Source organism: Taeniopygia guttata, chromosome 1 (assembly GCF_048771995.1).
Source record: "Taeniopygia guttata chromosome 1, bTaeGut7.mat, whole genome shotgun sequence".
Lineage (NCBI taxonomy): Eukaryota > Metazoa > Chordata > Aves > Passeriformes > Estrildidae > Taeniopygia > Taeniopygia guttata.
Window position 1 is genome coordinate 30,048,386 of NC_133024.1, and position 21,601 is coordinate 30,069,986.

The window sequence follows — 21,601 nt, forward strand, 5'->3', positions numbered from 1 at the left end:
ATGTGGATTCCCTTCCTCCTGAGCTGGCTGCTCTACACCCTGGGGATAGTGGCACAACCGTAAGTGCCATTTAAAAATCTAGTGATTATAGTTGTGCATGCTGAGGGAGGGGCCAAGACAGCAGGGAGAGAGTGTGGGACCCTGTGTGTCACCTCCTGGAAGGGCTGGACATGGGGTGGGGTGCAGAGCCTTGTTGTGAAAGCAGGGCCCTCCTGAAGGTGGGAACCTCTCCCATGGATATGTCTGCAGTACCAGAGCTAGGTGGGCACTGGTGGTGGGAACAAGAGGGAGGGACTGCAGTATGAGGTGGGATGAAGGGAAAGGTGTAGGACAAAGTGAAGGGCAAATGAAAAGGGCTGCAAGGCAGGGGATGGATAAACAGGAACCAGTCTGCTGTCAGGGTAGTTGAGGAGCCATGTCAAAGCAAGAAGAGCAAATTCTGTTCCGTCACCTGAAAGTATTCATCTTGTATTTATCTGAAATGAACTCTATACATTCCATCCTGTCCTGTGCAAGGTCCTCACTCTGGCAATCTGTTCCAGTTTCTCCAGCAGAACAGCACCTCCTAATCTCAGATGGCAAACTCTCCTGTTGCCTCAGGCCAGCCTTTTAGTGCCAAGAGTGGGCAAGAGGGCTCCCGGGATGTGATGATATCTTGTTTCCCCACTGCAGGAGGTACCTGATCATCATTCCAGCTGCCCTGCCCTATCCCTCATCCCAGAGGGCATGCTTGGACCTTCGTGGGGTTGAAAAGCCTGTTCGTGTGGCTTTAACTCTCGTGCACCCATCTGGCAACCTCAGCCTGTACCGCAAGGTTGTCCGGAGCGACTGGATCTTCGAGTGCACCAGATTTCAGGTCAGAGTCAGGGTCTTGGCAGGGACCCCTAGCTGGCAGCTCACAACGTGCTCATCACCAAAGAAAGAGAGAATGAGGAAGACAGAAGATAAGAGGGCGTGGAAAGAGTGAATGCACAATCAGGGGGAGGGTTTGGTGGCAGCCTGGTGGCTTTGCTGCTTGTCTTTGTCTGTCTGCATGGTACTCTTCCTGCGGGATACCCTGGTGGCACACTGAGGAAAGGCTGCCTGGCCAGGCAGCAAAGCTCTGAGGAGGGTGGATAGCTTAGAAGCACCCAAATGGCAGTCACGCAGCTCATTCTTTCCCCTGAGGAGGATGCACTGTCACAGCGTGTTGTTTGTGAATCTGTGATGCAGAAAGAGTCAGACCCCTCATCTCAGACAGCTTCCCTCATGTCTTCTTCTTTCCAAGCTTTTCTTTCTGGGCTTGAAAATGTCCCGGAGGACTAGGACTAGGAAAGACATGGGAGGGTGTACACACAAGCTCAGCATAAATCTTCCTTATTTGCCAAACTCATGATCCTTATTTTCTTAGTTTGCACTGATAATAAGGCGGGATTTCAGTCTTTGTGACCCTCACACTCTAGGAATTCTCATCACCATAGACCTTTTCTTCCCTTGAGTTATTCTTCTCCATCTTGCTCCATGCAGATTCTAACAGTGGTCCTGCGAAGGAGTAAACAAAATTTCTGTGTCAGAATAGACTCCTTTTTCTCTTGTCCAAGGTCTATCCCAGCTGTTAAGCATTGTTCCCTGTGCTTCCACAGACATGGCCTTCAGCCACTGAGGGGACACCCTGTGCTGGCCTCCAGAGTAAGATGGCAAAGAGCCTGGCCTTGCAGTGCAGCAGAAGTGAGAAGAGCGCTGCTCTGATGCCTGCTAACCTGGTGGCTCTCCTGTTTTGTGTCCCAGGTGCCCCGACCTGCAGGCAGCCAGGAGGTGGCCACTGTGCACCTGAGCATCTCCAATGGCCACTACTTCAGTGCAAGTGAAGAGAAAAATGTCCTGATCCGCAGGGCTGGAACAGGCACCTTCATTCAAATGGATAAGCCCATCTATAATCCAGGACAGACAGGTGAGCAACACATGGAGCATCCTGACAGTGGCCCTGCCTTGACCCTCCCAGGCTTTGTTCTCAATTTCCTGTGAGCGGAGCGCTGAGTGATTTGTGCTATGTGGGCTCCATGGGGACAGAGGGGAGAGCTGCAGTGAGGTATCCCATGTTTTAGCAGCAGGAGGGGCCTGGGAGGGGAGGCCTCACGTGCTCTAGGAGCAGAGCTGGCTTGGAAAAGGGAGCAGACCTGAACATGGTCTTCTTGGCCAAGGCCAGTGGGACTGGTCTGCCTACACTGCAGAGAAGAAAATGTAAGGTAACCCTGGCCGTAGTCCATGGGAAAACCCCTAAATTGTGAAGCAGCTGTGCTGCTGCCACGTGTTTGGTGTAAGCAGAGCTGAGTGGGGCTGAGCAAAGGGTGAGAGGGGCTGCAGGGCAGGCATGGGGCTGCCACTAGTGCTGGGTGTGGAGCTGTGATTCTGGGGTGAGACAAGTGTGGGGCAAGTCTGTTCGCACGTGCACTCTGTCTGTAATGTGCTTTACTCCATTTTCTCCCTCCAGTGAAATTCAGGATTGTGACGCTGACTGAAGACTTTGCTCCTGTTAACAGCAAGGTAAAGCCTGTCTAAGTGGAGCCAAGGAGGTCTCCAGGCTTTAGATGGTTCTGCTTCCTCTACCAACCCCATGCCAGGGACACTGGGACAGTCCCAGCATCCAGGGTGGTCAATGCCAACCCTTGAGTCAACAAGATTTGAGCAAGAATTCCTGTTGGCTGATGGCTCTGCTGTTGCTGTTATAGGATGGCTGCTGGTTGATGGGAGGGTTGGATGGTGTTTGGGGAGTGTGCCAGCATTTCCAGCTAGCTGAGTTACCTGAGTGCACCTGCCCTTGCCAAAAAAGCAGATAGGGCTTCTGGGGACCAGTCTGTGGACTGCTGGCCATGGGCATAATTATCAGACAAAGTTGTGTACAGACATCACCAGATTCGAAGATCCCCTCCCACAGCCCTGGAAAGCTCAGTGATTTGTGCAGTGTGTGGCACCTGAGGGTGGCAGGAGAGCCTGAAGCAAGCTGCAACATTTTAAGAAAAATTAATTAATATGGGGAAGGATACACAGGAGGTGATCATAAAAAGAAGAGAGAAAACAGTATAACCAAATTATACTGACTTGCTGCTGGCAGCAGCTCATTTTCCCCATGTCAAGGGAGTGAGAAGTTGCCAGAGACTTACATATGTGGTGGCCAGGAAACTGCAAGGCTGGTGGCATTCTTCAGTAAGCAATTATATCTGCAGCCAGCAGCTATACTATTTCACTCCTCAGTCCTCAAGCAATTTAGGGAGAGCCAACAGGAATTCATGCCATGACAATTAAAATACTGAAGGCACACAGTAGGGGAGTTGGACCAAATCCTTCCAGACTAAAATAAAGGGAGAGATCCTTCCAGCTTCTTTATTGCTGACTTAAGTTCTTATTTCTTGGGCTATTGGTGAGGCCCTAGGATCAAACACTCTTTTTTTCCCCAACAAAGAGAAGGCATATATCTTATATTAATAAGACAATGAAATATAAACAATACATTTGCTTCCATGCCTACAATTGGTTCATGTACATATTTGACTGTAAAGGCTTGCTGTCTATGTGTGAATACAAACAAATTAACGCTGTTACTGTTAATTACGCTGTGATGAAAATTCAAAGAGATTGTGTTTAGCCAAAGCTATTATAAAGGCTTGAGTGCACTGCAGCATAGAAGGTGTAATACCTAGATTGTAAAGTAGATGAGTTGGAGTTAATATGGATGCTGTTCACCAGCAGTTTATTCTGCACTTTTTTTTTATTTCAGTGAAAACAGAGTTGCCTCTGATAACTTGTATGAAAGCTTAGAATGATGAATTATGTGAATTACATGTAAATTGGATGTTTACAGTCTGGTTACTCTCCCAAGCCCTGCTCCTGCCTCATTATGTGTTGTGATCCCATATTAGTCTCTTCACCAATACTGCCTGGATGATAGATGAAGTGATATAAGAACAAACAGAGAATTAATGGGCCTAGAAGGGCTGAAATGTGTCCTCCTTTGTCCCTCCCTGTTACTGTCAGCTGCACTCAGCATTAATTCATAATTTCCAGCTTTACCTCCTATGTCAGGGATTTTAAAGGAAGATTTTCTGAGTGTTCTTCCTATAGGTGATGCAGTTTTGCTAATTATTGGGATATATGTTACATATTGAGGCCATTTAATATTTGTGAACTTGGGATGATGGTATTTGAGAGTCTTCTTACTCTTCCCCATTTTATTGGAGCAAATTCTAGCTTTTATGGTTGTTCAATACCTATCAAAATGCATCTTAAATATTCAGGCATCAAAAAGCAATTCTGAAGAATAGCATAGATTTTTACTATTCCTTACCATTTCAAAGCAGTTGTCCTGGTTTCAGTAGGATCAAGCTTCTTGTATCATAATGTTTGTCACAGTACAGGGGCTGGCTGGGTGAGAGAAATATATATACAGGTTGCTGTGTCATGCCAGTTTTTGACAGTGATGTCTGTTTGCTTTGCAGTACTCCATGGTGGAAATCCAGGTGGGTGTTCCAGACTCCTCAGGTGTTATGAGGAAAGGTATTTCAGTATGGATAGTACCTAGGATGCTGTCTTAATAGTTCAAGTTACTTTTCTTAGGCTCTATGCATGCACCTTTTCTGTCCAAATGCTTCTTGTTAACAAGACTTGATGATACAAATGGTTTGACTTAATCCATTTCTACATTCAGGAATGTGGGCCAGGCTTTAGCTAATTTTTATAGTTCACCTTTACTGGAGACTGGAGAGTCTAAATGTCAGAACCTTCCATACCTTCTTTTTCTGTGGTTGTGTAGAGCAGAGTAAACCTGGGTGGGTTGGGTTCACCTCTGTTGGTGCTCCAGCATCACCATCTGGGCTAAAACCAGCAGGAACCTGTGAAAGCCTCTGAAATGTCTGCTATGCCTTTGAATCCAGTGGGTTCTGGGTGGAGAATAGCCAGCATTGCTGATGACTGCCTCTTCTTTTCTTCCCTTGCACCACAGGATCCGAACCAAAACCGCATTGGCCAGTGGCTGGATGTGAGACCAAAACAGGGCATTGCAGATCTCTCGTTCCAGTTAGCTGATGAACTCTCCCTGGGGACTTACACCATCAGTGCCCAGTCCTTTAGGTCCAGCTCAGTACAGTCCAGTACCTTTAAGGTGGAGGAACGTGGTAAGGAGAATGAAGAAAGGGATGGAAGAAGTTGCTTGTTTGTTGCTTGCCTGTCTGTATAACGATGTAAAGCCAAATATTGCAAAATAGGATTTACTGCCTGAGAGCTGTGACTGAATGCAAATCTATGGGCAATAACAAATGAACACAAGGGAGATTGTGCTGGAGATTCCTGGAGAAGGTACCTTCTGGCAGATTAAAAATACATTAAAGACCTCTGCAAGACTGTTGTGGGGGGGGGGCGGGAGGAAGGGATTCTTTCTTTGGTTTCCCTGCTTTTAATTAATGCTTGCTTTTAACTCATTAACACATTCCTTCATAGGAACGTACTCTTCACCTGTGCCCAGGTAGTCTTCTGCCCTTGATGGAGTAACTCTGATGTTTTTGTTCCAGTGTTGCAAAAGTTTGATGTTTTCTTCGAGGGACCAGCTCAGATTTATGCTTCTGATAAAACTTTCCCACTGCAAGTGTGTGGCAGGTAAGGAGAATGTTCCGGGGAAAGGAAAGATTCCATCAAAACTGTGTCTCTCCTTCCATATGTCTCCTATATTTTCAATCCATCAAAGAGAGGTGACTCAAGAAGGATCAAACTGAGTCATTCCTTTAGAAGAATCCCAAATAGTTCAAGAATCAAGCTAATGGCTTCTTCCTTGGGGAAGAGGTACCTCAGCTACACAGGAGAGAGAACACCCAGCTACAGAGAGACTTGCCCTAGGCAACAGATACCCTCCTCTGGAAGATGTGTCTGTTCAGCATTGAAAGATCCCATGTGGGAAAAGCACTTACCAGATATGGGACAGACATGTTGAGGTAAAGGCGCAGGAGCTGGCATTCCTGTAGCAGTTTATGCCTTTCCTTCTCACTTACATGCTGCTAAACTTATAGCCTTCTTAGAAGCAGTGGATAAATTTCTCTAATTATGTGGTTATCAGCAAAAAACGAGCAGATGAGGGTGGGAAGGGGGGCAGAACCTATGACAGTATAAACACAAAGAAGGGAGGACAATGAGCTCAAGAGCACTCAAAATTTGGTGAGCTCATTTGTATTCGGGGCTGCATTGTCTGGAGACCTTTGGTGTCTCTTTTTGCCACTGATTGGTCTGACATAATTTCTCATTAATTGGGACAGTTACAATCAGGTCATATGAGGCTGTAGCAGTAAATAGTACTCACCACTCTACATCACAAGGATGGGTCACAGATGTCGTCTTTTTACTGATACCATCAGGAGCATTACTCCAAAGGGCAAGTCAGAGAGGGGTCAAAGCCAGAAAAGGCAGCAAAGCAGGCAGAGGAAATACCTAAATGTCTAAATCAGCAGAGCAGGTCTGATGATGGAAACAAGAGCCTTGATCATGAGACAAACCCATAGTGAGGCAAGTCTGAGGTCACTCTGTGGCTCTATTACTGCGATTTGCTGTTGCTGTCTGCAGGGACACCTGTTTCTGCTGGCTTTAGCCCCCAAACTAATATCTTCACCAAGTGGATAAATCAGGCCCACTCGTTGTGTCTGCCTGCAATTCTAGGACAGCAAGTGCTCAGCAGCGGGAGAGCTCCAGAGGGTGTGGGTCTGCTCCTGTCCATTGCTGCATCTGTTCCTTTGTTCCTACATCTGTTGGATGCCAGACCATGCTATTGCACTCCCAAAGTACTCAAAGTGCTTTATTTTAATTTGTGCCTGCCTGCTTGCCAGCTGCAGTAAGACCTTTGTCACAAAAGGCACCTGTGTGGAGTGACGTGTTGGACAGAGCAGGCAGTGCCTCTGCCTAGGAGCTCCTCTGGTGTTCTCCCTGCAGGTACAGTTTTGGGAAAGCAGTGCGAGGGACTGTGCATGTGACTCTGTGCCAGAAAGCAAGGAGATGGCCCCAGGATGCCAGCAAGGACATCTGTAGGGAATACAGCGGTCCCGTGAGTAAAATCCTGGAAGGTATATGGGCAGTAAGGAAGCACCACAGAGGATGAAGTGTCAAGGGTTGAGTGAATAGAACAAACTGCGCAGAGCCCCGTCCAGTCTAACCTTGAATGTTGCCAGGAATGAAGCATCCACCACCTCCCCGGGGGACATGTTCCAGTGTTTTATGAGTTTATGTTTTATGACTAATCCCTTGTACTTCTGACCCCTTCCCTTCTCCCTAGCACCAAATCATACCTGTCACTCCCTATTGCAGACAGCAAGCAATGGGTGTTTCACCCCTTCTGTCAGCACATCAGTCTTCAATCTGACTCCCAGCGAGGAAGACAACAAACTTTATGCAGAAGCCTCTCTCCTGGAGATGGGCACAGGTACCCAGGGGCTCAGCAAGGGAAGGTACAGGGGCAAGAGGAACCATTCTGGGGTTTGAGGATTAGAGAGTGCACACATCCCCGTCTCCTCCTCCCTGCTGCTGGGATCACCACATGGGCATGGAGAGCTACTCTGACAGCAGCAGGAGGATGAGGAGTGGCTGGGAGCTGGATGAGTGGTGTGGGTCTGTGAGGCTACAAGGAGGCTTGCAGACAGCTTAACTAAAGAAGGAGCTGCCACAGGAGTGGCCTCCAAACCTTGAAGAATGCTGGTGTTGGCAAGGAAGCTACGGACACAGCTAAAAGGGGTTGGGAATAACAAAGTGAGATTAAATTACAGTGCACTAGTCACATCTGGTACTGATCCTGCTTCCCTTGCACTCTGCATTCCAACAGGGGTGCAGATCAACACCTCCAGCCAAATCCTCATCTCCAGGACAGCTGCAAAGGCAGTATTTGAGACACCCAATGAATATTACATCCCTGGAGTACCATACAGGGGGAAGGTGATTTTCTTCCCTTGCTTTTTTGCTGCCTCTCATTTGCCAAAGGATATGATATCTAGTAGATCTAGCTGACCCAAAGCATTTTCTGCTCCTCAGACAGAGTATTTTACCTTGCACTGTGTCCCATTGCTTACAGTGTAGCTACAGTTGCTGCATTTCAGGTTCCCTGTTGTGTTTACACTTCCAGCATCTGCTGAGAGCAATGAGTGGTGTTTCAGCAGGGATGCTGGGATGCAAGGATGTCTCAGCTGCAGGCCAGGAGAGAAACTCCTCATGTTCTAGCCACACACACCTTTTGGAGCAGACAGATTTGAACCATGCTCAGCTTCACATTAGAGATGAGGGAATTGTGCAATTCTCCTGTCTTCCTGGGGCCAGACTGAAGTCTGTAGGTGACCTACACAGGAGGGTCTGTGCTTTTTAGAGATAGGAAGGTTGAGGTATGACATTGGAAGAAATATCTGACTATGGCTTTCCTGCCTCACCCTATTGTCACCAGATTAAGGTTCAGGATCACTATGGAACTGGTATGAAGAACAGGAAGGTTTATCTTGTGATAAGGGTCATGAGGCGTCGGTTTATCAAAACATACATCACAGATGACAGTGGAATAGCATCGTTCAACCTCGACACAACTGCCTGGAACAGCTCATCAGTCTCTTTGGAGGTAAACACCACTTCTGCATATGTGAGAGTCCTTGAGCTCTACCTGTGCTTCCCCTCCTGCCCTGCAGCCCCGCTGCCAGCTCAGGCCTGGGCTCACCACACATCTCTGCCCAGAGCCAGCTGGAATGCACCAGGCCAACAGCCTTTCCCAAACCAAGCTGATGACAGCCTAACAAAGCACTGAAGCATGAAACCCTTCATTTCTGTGTGTCTCTGTGCCCTGTCAGGGGAGGTTCACACTGGAGGAGTTCATGCGCGCTCCTCGAAGGACTGACTTCAGTTACACGAACGCTTACCATCACCTGCAGCCCTTCCATGTCACAACCAAGAGCTTCCTGGACATACACCCACCCACAGAAACACTGCCCTGTGGGCTGAAGCAGAACGTCCAGGTGACCTTCACACTCAGCAGGGATGACCTGGGAGAAGACACCAGCCGTATAAGTTTTGCATACTATGTGAGTAAGGGTAGTAGATAACCCGGGGGGAAAGGCTGCACTGATAGGACCAGACCTCAATGAAAAGCTCAGGATATAGTTTAGGTCATCCCTGGAGGGATGACAGCTAAACCTTGTTCTCAGGGGACTGGGTGAATGCTACACCTGGTAGGGCTCAGCCTGGCCACACCCTGATCCTGGTGCTGGAGCTACAGTTACCTCCATGGATAAGGAGGAGGTTTCTGTCTTTGTAGCCCATCCCCTCTGTAGCCTCTGCCGAGGCTGCAGCTGGAAGTTTATTCTCCCTTTAAAACTGGTTGGGTATCCCTTTTTCACTCTGGTTATCAAACAGCTGCTCAGTGGAAATGGATTTTGGTCTGTTCTGGAGGCCAGCCTACTAGAGGAGAAACACTTTAATTATCACTCACCAGTCTGCAGTGAAGCCACTACTGATCCATTTTCCTCACTGAACAGACTAGACCAGAGACTCCTGTGTTAAAGTTTCTCCTCCCAACCGTCATGTCTGAAAATATCCTCAAGTTTGGGATTGGATTGAGCCCACAGTTAATTTTCGGGGCTTTATTTTGCTTTTGAAAGCAAGATGCACATAGATAAGTGTGGATGCACTCTGGTGGCAAACAGCAGTCTGCTCATCCCATGTCCCTCCTCCTGCAGGTCACTGGCAAGTCTGGAATTGTTGTCAGGGGCCAGAGGAATATCCAGATCGGGAAACTGAACAGTAAGTCATGAAACAGTTGCACCCAGTTGGTTTCTAGGTTGGTCATGAGAATTGCCAGAGTTCCTTCCAAATTCCCTCAATCTACAGGTCTGGAGCAGTCAGCAAACAGGACAGAGGGAGGCTGAGGAAGCAATTGTGTCAAATATGGAAGAGGGCAAAAAGAAAGAATGAAACAATGATGAGAAGAGAGACTGGGAGGATGTAGGGGAAGATGGGTCAGAGGGGAGGGAGAATGGGTCAGAGAACGGAGGGAAAGGGCAGACAGTGCAGCAGCAGAAATTGGTTTGACATTTTGAGATTATATAGCACAAAGGGAAGAAGGGAAGAAGGAGGTGTCGGTGGGCCTATAATGAAAATATTTTGCCTTTCCTTCTTCAGTGTTGAAGGGCTCATTCTCCATCCCTTTGACCTTCTCTGCCGACTTGTCCCCATCACCTTCCTTAGTGGTGTACGCCATCTTCCCCAACGGAGGGGTCACAGCTGACAGCATCCGTTTGGATGTTGCCTTGTGTTTCCAAAACCAGGTGAGACTCACCTCTGTGGCTGGGGGAGAGCTGATGAGCAGGAGTCAGGAGGCCTGAGGGAAGGAGACCCTCAGATCCTTCCAAGAGAGAACTGGGCAGAAGAGATAGGAGGGGTACCTGCAGCACAGTTCCCAGGGACCAGGAAATCTTCAGCAGTGACTTCTGATAGTAGTGGCTGAGCAGGGGAGATTCCAGCTAGTCTTCCTCTTTCTAACTGTGCCATCTGTCACCCTCCTCAGACCTCTTTCCTTTTCATATTCCTTTCCTGATGTATTGCTCTAGGTCAAGGTAGGATTCCCAGAAAAAGAAGCACACGCAGGGTCAGCAGTGCAGCTCCAGCTGCAGGCAGCGCCTGGCTCCCTGTGTGCAGTCCAGGCAGTGGATGAAAACATGTTCTTCACCAGACCAGACCATGAGCTGACCAGCCAAATGGTGAGTGTCTGTGCAACCAGGCAAAACCTCAGGAGTGATGGATGAGCTGGGCAAGGCAGGCAGGGGAGCTGGAGGCCAATGAATGAGGAGGTCTGTGTGTGAAGGAGAAAGCAAGGCCTGCCTAGGAAGAAGGACAGGAATTGGTGTGCATGCTAGGGGAGGATGGAGTGAAGTAACTGGAGGTATCTGCTCCTTGCTCAATCCTTCCCTGCCTGTGAGTTTCCCTAGGTCTATGGTTTGTTCCCTGCTGCCTACCAACGTGGATACCCTGCCCAAGTAGAAGAGCATTCAGATCACTGTGTGCAGCCTCAGTCCTTGTCATCTCTGCTACGAGGAAGGCCACAACATTCCTTTCAGCCTGACATCTTCAACCTTTTCCGGGTAATCACCTCATGATGTTTCCCAGAGCTGCAGCAGTTATGAGCATCTGAGGTATTTTCTCCCCAAGCAGTCTGAGAGGGCCTTTCCTCCTCCAGACAGACCCTGCTGTCTGCCCCAACTGAACTGTTTTGTCTCAAAAGATGTACTACCCCATTGAGCAGGAATACCTGTATTTCCCTCCACATGTGCACAAAGCAAGGTGATGAAATCCTGGACCATCAAACTCCATTTTTTTGGACTTGAATGGGAATAAGGAATGAGGTCCTGGCTGTGTACTGTTTGTCTATAGTAATAGAGAAAAGAGAGGGAGTGATCCAAATTGTTAGACCATGGGTTGTTGACATGGCTTAGTTGTTAGCTGCTCTTTGCCACTGTTTTGGGCAGATACCAGGCAGACCTCTGGGGCAGATCTCCATGCCTCCCTCAGCACTCTGTCTGCTCGGGCCAGTGCTGCTCTGGGCTGCCTGGGCACTGGGTTGTCCTGACCCTTATGGTTTCTAGAGTAATTTGAAGATCATCAGTCAGTCTTCCCTACTCACAGATGCTTTTCTGCCTTCCCTGCCCTCCCTCTTTTCCGAATAGAACATGGGACTGAAAGTGTTCTCAAACCTTGTAATCAAGAAACCCTCTCAATGCTCCCGTCGGATGGATAGGAAGCCAGTCGTAGGTGAGCTGCACTTTGAGCCTACCTGAGACATGAGATCTTTGGGGTTTGTTGGTGGTGAATGTTGTCTCTCTTAGCAGTACCAGGTGCTGCTGCCACAGTCCACCAGACTCACTTCAGTATAAGTGACCCAGTCTCCATAAAAAAGGGGCTCTGAAGGCTGTCATTGCTTGGATGTTCCCTGACACTAAAGGATGACACTCCCTTTCCTCACGGACAAACCCAAGTGAGGCCCAGGATCCGTTTCCCAGTGTCTATTCCTATTCCTCAGGCTGTACTGAGACCCAGCTTCTGTCCCCATTTGTAGCCACAGAGACAGCCATGTTCCTCTGTGTCTCAGTTTGCACTTATCAAGTGCAACTGTACTCAGCTGGCTCATGTGCCTGCCTGTATTTAAACCATTGCTTGCTGTGGAATGTGAGCTTTGTGCAGCAAGCAAACAGTACTATTACTCACAGAATTATAGAAATGTTGGTTAGAATGGCTCTCTGGAGGTTCTCAGTCTCTTAAGCAACAACTCTAGGTCAAGTCAGGAAAGGGCTTTGTCTAACCAAATCTTGGAAACCTTGCAATCAGCTCACTGCAAGCTGCTTCTGCTATCACTCTCTTTTCCCTTCATTTCTAATCTCTCCCATGAAATCAGTCCAGTCCCTTGTGCTTTCCTCTGTCAGACTCTCCTATGCCTCTCTTACTGCTTGCTTTGCCTCCAGCCCCACTGCTAGACTGTCTATGCTTGGCAAGATTCAGCTCTCCCACTCTGGTGGGACTCCTTACTCTTTCCTTCAGGGGTGCCTTCTGCAGAAGACCAAAGAATCAATGAGGAACAACCCCAGTTTACAACTCACAGAAGATTTCACCACTATTTCCCTGAAACTTGGATTTGGAATGTGTACTCTGTTGGGTAAGTGAGTCCTGACTTTACAAATGGACAGAAGGATGAGACTTTTGCTATATTTGCTATGTATAGCTCTATTTGCTATAGAGACTTGGCTGACTTGAGTTTGTGAAAGACGTGCAAAGCGACCTCTGTGTGCAAATTATGTGGCTCTTCCCTGCATTTGTAGAGTGTCAAACTCGTAGATTTTGAAGTGCAGAACTGAAGTGTACACAGATTTAAGGAACAGGAGAACACTTCCAGACAAAACCACCATGAGTGTACACAGCTGGAATGCTTGGGCAGTGTCTTGCTCAGAAGAAGGACATAAAGCCTTTACTGATGGCATTTAAGGGAGGTTTATGGCTCTAGGGAAAAAATTGCTGAGAAATGTCTTGCTGTGAGCCACTGGAGAAAAAGTCATTGGCAATACAGCAGAGGTTGATCCAAGCATGAGGACCTGTGTCACCTCCCTCAGCAGGGCCATGAGACTCCTCGTTGCACCTCCTCCCTCTCCACTAGCAAATGAACCTCTTCATGCAAGTTCTCTCTTCCTCTCAGTTCCAATGGCAGCAGAAATGTCTCAGTCATAGCACCTACTGCTGCTGCAGAGTGGAAAGTCAAGATGTTCTGCTTGGCTGGGAGGGGGTTTGGCCTTGCTCCGACCACGAGTCTCAGAACAGTTCAGCCCTTCTTTGTGGACATGACACTGCCATATTCTGTCATCCGTGGGGAGACCTTCCTGATGAAAGCCACTGTCTTCAGCTCCCTGCAGCAGTGCATAGAGGTGTGTGCCTGTACCACAGGTAACACTGTGTGGGACAGGCCTACTCTGCCCTCCAGTTTTAGAGCTCATTGTGCCATCTCACCTGAGTTGCCCAGTCACTCATCTGCATTTGTCATTCCCTCAGATCCAGGTAGCCTTGGCTAAATCCTCAGACTTCCAGGTGGAGCCATGTCAGTCTTGCAGAGACAAGGAGTGTCTGTGCGCAGAGGAGTCCAAGACCTTCATGTGGAATGTCACAGCAGTCCAACCGGGTATGGCAGCAAAAAGGGACTGGTGATGGGGAGCCCTAAATTTGAAATTAAAGGGTTTGGGAGGTCCAGAGAAATTGCCAGAGCTAGGACTCCTCTGAATCCTGAGATTTGTCCTTAATGGTGCAAACAAGAAATGCATTATGTTTGCTTTCTTTCTCTCTTCTTAGACAGACTTCAGAGAGGGCAGGAACTCCTGAAGAGAGGGCTGTGGGACCAGCAAGGGAGGAGGAGGCTGCATGGATGTGGGTGGGGGAATTTTGTGTTGTTGGTCCTATGCTGCATATGCAATGGGAAGGGTAAGCTGTTCAAGTCAGTGAAGTCGCTGCTGGTGAGACATTACTGAGTTTTCTCATGCTCAGGGTGTCTGAACAAGCTGTCAGCACCATCTGGCTCACCTTCACTGGCCAAGCCACTGAGGCCATGAAGACCAACAACCCAAAGCATCTCAGGCCACTATTGGTTAAAGAAAGTTTACTCCATTTGTCCACAGGTATAAGAAAAGGACTCTGTTAAATTTTTTGCTAGGGACTCTGAATATCTCAGTGAGGACAGAGGTACTGGACACCACGTCACGGTGTGGGGGCAGGAAGCCTTTGCCAGCTGCTGTGAGGGGGAGGCACACACTGACCAAACGCTTGCTGGTCCAGGTCAGTATGAGAACAGCCTCATTTCTGTCTATGGTATCCCTGCCCAAGGGGGAAGGCACACTGAGATGGGCTAAATAGTTTTATCACCTCAAATTTTGGCCAACAACAGCATACCAAAGCTGTGGCTTAGTTCACTTTATTTCTCCCAGGACCTAGCCAAGCCTATTATTGCAGTACTCTTTCTTGAGCTGCATTCCCAAGTCTGTGTTTCTCCCTGTACCTTTCCCTGCTTTTCATGCTGTACCTGAGCTTTTGTATGTGCTCACTGGCCAGAGAGTCCTGTCCCTTGGGCTTACTCTTGATCCTTTGTGCAGTGAAGCGGGCAGACCTGCCAAAAATGAGGAAGCTGGAGTCCCTGACCTCTGAATTCAGACTTGAACTTTCTCTGAAATGTTGCTGTCATTTGGGAATTTTATGTGTATTTTTGTTTCTGCCCTGGCAGCCAGAGGGTGTGTTAGTGGAGAAGTCCTACAGCTCCCTTTTGTGCCCAAGAGGAGGTATGTGCCTGAGACGAGGTATGTGCACAGCCTGAATGGGCTCTGCAGCCTGAAATAACTATACCTGAAAGTAGAACTAAACTGTGGGAGATCTCATGACAGAATGTTTTGAAATTATTTTTCACATAGGAAATTTCACTTCCTATCAGCCACGAATGAATAAGAAATATTACTCCCACATGCGCTGTCCTACATGAATTTGCTGATGAGTGTTAGTGGCAAAAACCTGCTCTGTAGTGTCCTTCCCACAGTGCAACTCTTGGATAGTCACCAGTGAGAGGTGCTCCAACCCTCCCACCCTGTCCCTGCAGCATTGCCAGTCTTGCTAGGATGTCCTCGATTTGAGTGATGTCCAGCTGTGATCCTTGTGAGCCCTCTGAGGTGAAGTGAATTGAGCTGAAGTGAAGCCTGGCAGGTCCTTGGTCCCACCAGCAGCTCTCATGTATGGTCTAATCTGAAAAGCTTCCAGGCAATGCACCTCGGTGCCATGACCAGGACAGTCGATGTGAGCGGGATGTAGGCAGTGTCCCACTTACCTGGGCCAGTCTTGTCTCTCCAGTTAGGGGCTTTTGGCTTGGTGTTTCATGCTGCACCTTTTATCCTACTGTTATCAGGAAATGTGGCTGAGGAACCCGTGTCCCTTCGCCTCCCTAACAACATAGTAAAGGCATCTGCCAGGGCATCAATTTCTGTCACAGGTAAGTGACTTCTCCTGTGGGCTCACAGATTGCCGGTCTATGTCAGAGCAAGGCTCTGGTGTCAGAGGATCCACTTGATGTGAAACTGTCCAAAAGAGTGCATGCTGTGTTTCTATTCCTTGCAAACACCAGGCTTTCAGATTTCTGGCTTTCACGGGAAGAGTAATCTGCACAGGAGAATAATTCTTCCTTTTCTAGCTAGGACCTTGGTGCAGAGACTTTGGACCTTGGCTATTTCTGTGTAGATACAAACAGTAAAGCTAAAAACCATGCTACAGCAGAAGCTCCTAGAGAGAAGAAATCTTTCTCAGCATTATAAAGTTGCAAAGGAACTTTGGAGAGGGTACTGGGACTGGTTATACCTACCATTAAATACATCTATTTGTATTGCAGGCCAGACTGGCATGAAGCCAGGCCTGGCATAAATAGCCATGAATACTGTGCAACAGAACCCAACAGAGATAAAAACACAGGCTTTTCTGACTGGCTGGAGGATGTATGGACACCTTCACACCATCTGACTAGCACCCCTGCTGGTTTCTTCACATTTTGATGCTTGACATATGGCCAGGTGGAACAGGCTTGGCTAAAGACCTGGCATTTCAACCTTTCCCTGAGTGCTGTTATATTTGCTTGTCTATGTGACACAGATTGAGCAGGCACAGCTCTGCTGACAGCCTTTTACAAACAGTATTTGTTATAGCTGGAGCTCTTCAGAATGCAAAAGTTGGTAAGGGAACTTATCTCCAGGCACTCCATAGAGTTGTCATGATGCCAAGCTGGAAAGAGGCATAACAGTCGCCACTCTCCATCTTGCACTCAGTTGTTTACTTCTCTTTCTTCCTTTCTCCAGTGCTTTCCCCCTGCTGAGATAAAGCACTGTTATCCCCTGCCTGGCTGAAAAGGCACCTCAAATAATATTTACACGTTCTTTGCTTTTTACACCCTTGGATAGGTGACCTCATGGGGATAACACTGCAGAACCTGGACCACCTGGTGCAGCTGCCCCATGGCTGTGGGGAGCAGAACATGGTGCTGTTTGCCCCCGTTGTATATGTGCTGCAGTACCTGGAGAAGACGAGGCAGCTGAGCCCCGAGATCAAGGACAGGGCAACAGGATTCCTGCGCAATGGTGAGTACAACAGACCCACCTTGTCCCTCTGCCTTCCCCTGTGTCCAGCATACCAGTAACTCTTGCCCTTGCACCCTCTCTGTCAGCACTGTCCCCTCTGTGTTACTATGCCATATTAATCACTGTTCCCATCTCCCCAGGGTATCAGACACAACTTCTTTACAAGCACACAGATGGCTCCTACAGCTTCTTTGGGCAGAAGGATGGAGAAGGAAACACTTGGTAATAACTGCAAACGTCTCTCACTTCTGATTTTTCCTGTCTGGGTCAGAGGCCATAATGTATTTGAGAAAGCTGACAAGATGCTCCTTCTTTGGGATGGACACAGAAGAAACTCCCTGACAGGAAGAGTCTGAGCAGACTTGGAAAACTTGGAAAAGCAGTCGGGCAGGGCAGCAGAGTTTCTGGGAAAGTGGAACAGCAAAGATGTGGTCCCAGGGAAAGAAACACCTTTTTTTTTTGTCTCTATGCCACTGCTGTTGGCCCACAGATAGCATCAGGTCATGCTAGTGGTGGCCTGGCAGCCAAGAGGGGTACACATGTTTGGAAAAAAATCAGGTAAGAGCAATAAAAAATCCTCTTCTCAGTGAGTGAAGAGGAGCTGCCTTGGCACAGCATACATCTATGGTGCTTGGCTAAGATGAATGGAGAAAGGAAGGGAGGAAGAAACTCGGGAATTCCAGATTGTCTCTAGTAATTTGGGGGCGATAAAGTGGAACAGGTGAAAGTATAAGGAGTAGGAGGGTTTTCACCTGTGAAATTACTAAGTAGTATGTAAGTAGCATATCTGTAGCGACAGAGGCAGGGAAAGGAGCCACTGGGGTGGGTCCTGTGGACCATTTCCACTTTTAGATTGACTATGAAAATTACTGTTTTTTGCAACCCCACTATGTCACTAGCTCAGGGACAAGCACCAGGAGACCTCTGACTGTCTCTTTGCCTTTTTTTTTTTGTTTGCCTCTTTTTCTTACAACGCGTCCTCTTTCTAGGTTGACAGCTTTTGTACTCAAGAATTTTGGCCAAGCCAGAAAATATATCTATGTAGATGACAAGAACATCCAGGATGCCCTACGCTGGCTAGAGCAAAACCAGCTCCCCAGTGGCTGCTTTGCCACCAAAGGGAACTTTTTTCACTCCTCCCTGAAGGTAAAGGTGGGCAAGGCAGGTAGCACTGCTGGGGAATGACTGGAGAGATTTTTGACAGCAGAAGACTCTGGGATCTCAAAAGATCCTAGAAAGTCATTCTGTAACCTGTGCAAGCCCTAAAGAGAGGGAAAACATGAGAGGAATGCTTTTCCTTCTGAGGAGTGGGTCCTCCTAACACCCTGTAAGAGTGAAAGATGTGTTCCCCTCACAGGGCAGCATGGATGATGACATTTCTCTGGGGGCCTATGTCGCTGCAGCACTGCTGGAGATGGGTCTGCCACTGCAGGTGAGCATGCTCAGCTTGCTCCTGCTCCCTCCTGCTCTCGTGGGCACCACCATGGGGGTATGCCAGCTTGTGATTCTGGTGTTCTCCAGGCTATGAACTGGGTGGGAATTTCTGGGAATGAGTCAATGTTTGGTCAAATGATGAAGTCATTCCTCAAAAGAGCCGGTGTTGTGAAACTGGCCTGATGCAGTAGTGCTTGGTGGCAATGGCTCCCAGTGCACACTGGGGCTGCACTGCCTGTTTTCTGAAGACAGTCTGTAAATTAATGGGCTTTTCTGGAGCTACATTGGGAAAATAGAATAGCATAGCATAACATAGCATAGCATAGCATAGCATAGCATAGAATAGAATAGAATAGAATAGAATAGAATAGAATAGACTCATAGAATGAGTTTCCCAGCCTCTATTTCACCCCTGTCAGAGCTTGGCACATGTCTCCTCCCAACACAGGGCAAGCTGATGCAGACTACTCTCCGCTGCCTGCAGAAGGTGGTTCACAACATCACCAACATCTACACAGAAGCCTTGCTGGCCTATGCCTTTGCCCTGGCTGGGGATTATGAGACAACCCAGGAGCTGCTGTACAAACTGGAGGAACAGGCCATCAAATCAGGTGCTGCCTGCTGGAGTAATGTATGCCAAGCTACAGCAGTCAAAAATGATATATGTATTTATATATAATATATTTATATATAAGATGCTCCTTGTATTTTGCAATAACTGCATTGTGTGACTGAAAATACAATAAGGTATTTCACAAACTATGAGAGTGACTTAGAAATTGTTTCCTCAGACTGGAGGATTTCAAGATCCCTTTGAGGGAGGAGATAGGAGTCTGTGAAAACTTGTAAAACCTTGTAAAGGCTTCACCTTGTAAAACAAGGATTCTCCAAGGCTTCACCTTGTAAAATAAGGTGAAGCCTTGGAGAATAAATTCAAGAAAGCAATCCTGGCCTGAGTATAGCGAATGTACTGAAGGAGCCCCGAAAGCACTGTGGGGTTTGTTTCCTCTGAAACCCAAATTACATCCTCCCTAAATATCCTTCATAATCCTTTCCCTTCTGCAGGAGGACAAATCCACTGGAGCCCCAAGCCAAGCTCTCCAGCTTCCACTGACTTCTGGCCTGGCACTCAGTCAGTGGACATAGAGCTGACAGCCTATGTGCTCCTGGCGTACCTCTCCAAGCCACGGGTGCACGCCGGTGACATGACAACTGCAGCTGGCATTGTGGCCTGGCTGACACGGCAGCAAAATGCCTACGGGGGTTTTGCCTCCACCCAGGTAACCAGCAACTCCCCGTGGATCTTTTTATACCCTAGGCTGGCAGCACAAGTCCCCTTGAGGAATTCCTCTTCCAAGCCAGTTCCATTACGGCTGATGCTTTCAGAGGAGTGACTGTCTCTCCCTCCCTCTCTAGGACACAGCTGTTGCATTGCAAGCCTTAGCGAAATACGCAGTGAGGACGTTCAGCACCTCAGGCCAGGCAGTGGTGAGGGTGAGGTCCCAGAGGGCCTTCGGGAAGGCATTCCAGGTCAGCCGCCAGAAGCGGCTGCTGGTGCAGCAGGCAGCGCTGCTGGAGATCCCGGGGCAGTTCCTGCTGCAGGCCCACGGCAGCAGCTGTGTCTTCGCTCAGGTGAGGGGCTGGGATGAGCGTGGGGGCAGGAGGACTCTGCCTCTTTTCTCCTGCATGAGATCATGCCTGGCCTGTCTTTTCTGCTCATGGCCCTTACCCTGCAGACAGTGCTGAGGTACCACGAGCTTTCCCCACGGACTCCTGTGATCTTCACACTGCGTGTCAGCACAGAGCTGAACAACTGCAGCCAGGCGAATCCGCGCATCCTCACTGCCCGCATCCTTGCCAGGTGACTCCAAGGGCTGCTTCCTCCTCCAGCAGGATGGAGTGAGCTTGGGAACAGCAACCAGGAAGGGCTCAGGGCTCTGGGAGACACCCAGAACAGGACAGAGGGTGAATTGGACAGGTGGAAGGTGCTGGCTAACTCCTGTGAGAGGGAGCAGTGGCTGCCATGCCCCCAGTCCCAGATGGGATACCTGGCTCAGCGTGGTGGTGGAGGGAAGAGAGGCTGGGAGGGCACTGTCCTCACAGAGTCAGACTCTGTTTTTTTTCTTCTCCAGCTACATGGGGAGCAGAGTCACATCCAACATGGTTATCATAGAGGTCTCCCTGCTATCCGGATTCATCATGACTTCCAGATCCAGAATGTTGGTAAGAACTTTGGGAGAAGAAAACCAAGCTATGGTAAATGGATCCTGCCTGCTTACTCCTGTTGAGAATTGCTGATTTCAGGCCAGGTGGTAGCTAAATTTGCAGGAGACCTTTGCTGTTGCAATTGCACCAAAACCTCTTGTTTTCTTACAGCCCCCACAAGGGAGATCAGAGGTGGTTCAGGTTCTCCCACTGCCAGTGTTTGGACTTGGGCCAGGAACAAAGTGTGTGTGCTGACACCAGGATTTGTTTGTCAGAAAGTCTAAGACAGGATTTCTCAGAGATATTCTATCTCTAGCTAAAAATATTCTTTTGTTTTCCAATTAAATCATAAACTAAATCACAGCACCCATGCAGGTCTTTAAAAGCAGTTGAACACTCAGTGATGTGAAATAAGAATCTCTACTGGTGCCTGCACCCATTTACTGACCAACGTATCAATAATACGTACTACACACACAGCCTTTGGTCCCTAGAGGGGGAGATTCCTCTGCACTGGGCAGGGTCAGTGTGGTTCATACATGAGATGCTCACGAGGGATGTCCAAAAGGGACTAGCAAAGACACAACCACTGAGAAATGCACAGTTCCACACAGAGTCCAGCTCATACCTTCCCCTCACCAAAACACTGGCTCTGTCAGGTCAAGAATCCCTAAGGAAAATACTCACACATTTCATTCTATTATTGTTTCTTATCCTAGCTGGAGAACAGAACCATTGTTAAGAAGATAGAAGTGAAAGCTAATGTGGTCTACATTTATCTGGAGAAGGTAAGTGAGAACAAAATTATTTGGTGTGGCACAGTGAGAGCAAAAGGTCAGAGGACAGGGAGCTGTATGAGAAGCCTGAGACTAGTCTAGGTAAGAAAAGAACACTGTTAGAATTGGGGGCAGAGGAAGTTTGCCCAATTCCATTGTCATTGGATTAGAATATTCCTACACAATATTGTGAAAATTCCTAGCACAATATTGTGTCCAATTTCTTACACAATACTCCATTTTAAAGTCTAGAATCTCTAATGGATTAGAGAAATATAGTGCAGGAAAACATTCAAATAAGGGAAGATGAAGATGCTGTTACTTTTTCTCCCTTTCCTTGCTAATTTCCTTCCATCTCCACTAGCTCAACGATGAATCTCAGACTTTCATTCTGCAACTGGAACAAGTAATTCAGGTGAAGAACCTGAAACCAGCCAGCATCAAAATCTATGATTACTACCAGCCAGGTGGGTTGCAGTTTTCCTATTATTTGTGGGTGGGGAGCTGGTTCCTGATTCTCTG

At 48.0% G+C, this 21,601-nt stretch overlaps 1 protein-coding gene across 1 annotated transcript in view; it reads left to right on the top strand.

The window, feature by feature from the left end:
- Positions 1-21,601, top strand: part of LOC100228861 (alpha-2-macroglobulin-like protein 1) — a 25,685-nt gene continuing 4,084 nt past the window's right edge. The window contains exons 1-34 of the mRNA XM_072926481.1: positions 1-59; positions 673-856; positions 1,768-1,930; positions 2,471-2,523; positions 4,473-4,493; positions 4,976-5,147; positions 5,541-5,625; positions 6,943-7,054; positions 7,315-7,429; positions 7,826-7,935; positions 8,435-8,602; positions 8,829-9,059; positions 9,714-9,777; positions 10,156-10,301; positions 10,584-10,733; positions 10,962-11,114; positions 11,697-11,781; positions 12,565-12,679; positions 13,214-13,439; positions 13,564-13,690; positions 14,216-14,337; positions 14,780-14,834; positions 15,449-15,532; positions 16,488-16,664; positions 16,805-16,886; positions 17,654-17,810; positions 18,022-18,096; positions 18,547-18,709; positions 19,164-19,378; positions 19,515-19,730; positions 19,835-19,959; positions 20,231-20,321; positions 21,023-21,091; positions 21,444-21,546. Of these exons, the coding sequence (XP_072782582.1) occupies positions 1-59; positions 673-856; positions 1,768-1,930; positions 2,471-2,523; positions 4,473-4,493; positions 4,976-5,147; positions 5,541-5,625; positions 6,943-7,054; positions 7,315-7,429; positions 7,826-7,935; positions 8,435-8,602; positions 8,829-9,059; positions 9,714-9,777; positions 10,156-10,301; positions 10,584-10,733; positions 10,962-11,114; positions 11,697-11,781; positions 12,565-12,679; positions 13,214-13,439; positions 13,564-13,690; positions 14,216-14,337; positions 14,780-14,834; positions 15,449-15,532; positions 16,488-16,664; positions 16,805-16,886; positions 17,654-17,810; positions 18,022-18,096; positions 18,547-18,709; positions 19,164-19,378; positions 19,515-19,730; positions 19,835-19,959; positions 20,231-20,321; positions 21,023-21,091; positions 21,444-21,546 (4,273 nt within the window). The remainder of the gene's footprint in view (positions 60-672; positions 857-1,767; positions 1,931-2,470; positions 2,524-4,472; positions 4,494-4,975; positions 5,148-5,540; positions 5,626-6,942; positions 7,055-7,314; positions 7,430-7,825; positions 7,936-8,434; positions 8,603-8,828; positions 9,060-9,713; positions 9,778-10,155; positions 10,302-10,583; positions 10,734-10,961; positions 11,115-11,696; positions 11,782-12,564; positions 12,680-13,213; positions 13,440-13,563; positions 13,691-14,215; positions 14,338-14,779; positions 14,835-15,448; positions 15,533-16,487; positions 16,665-16,804; positions 16,887-17,653; positions 17,811-18,021; positions 18,097-18,546; positions 18,710-19,163; positions 19,379-19,514; positions 19,731-19,834; positions 19,960-20,230; positions 20,322-21,022; positions 21,092-21,443; positions 21,547-21,601) is intronic.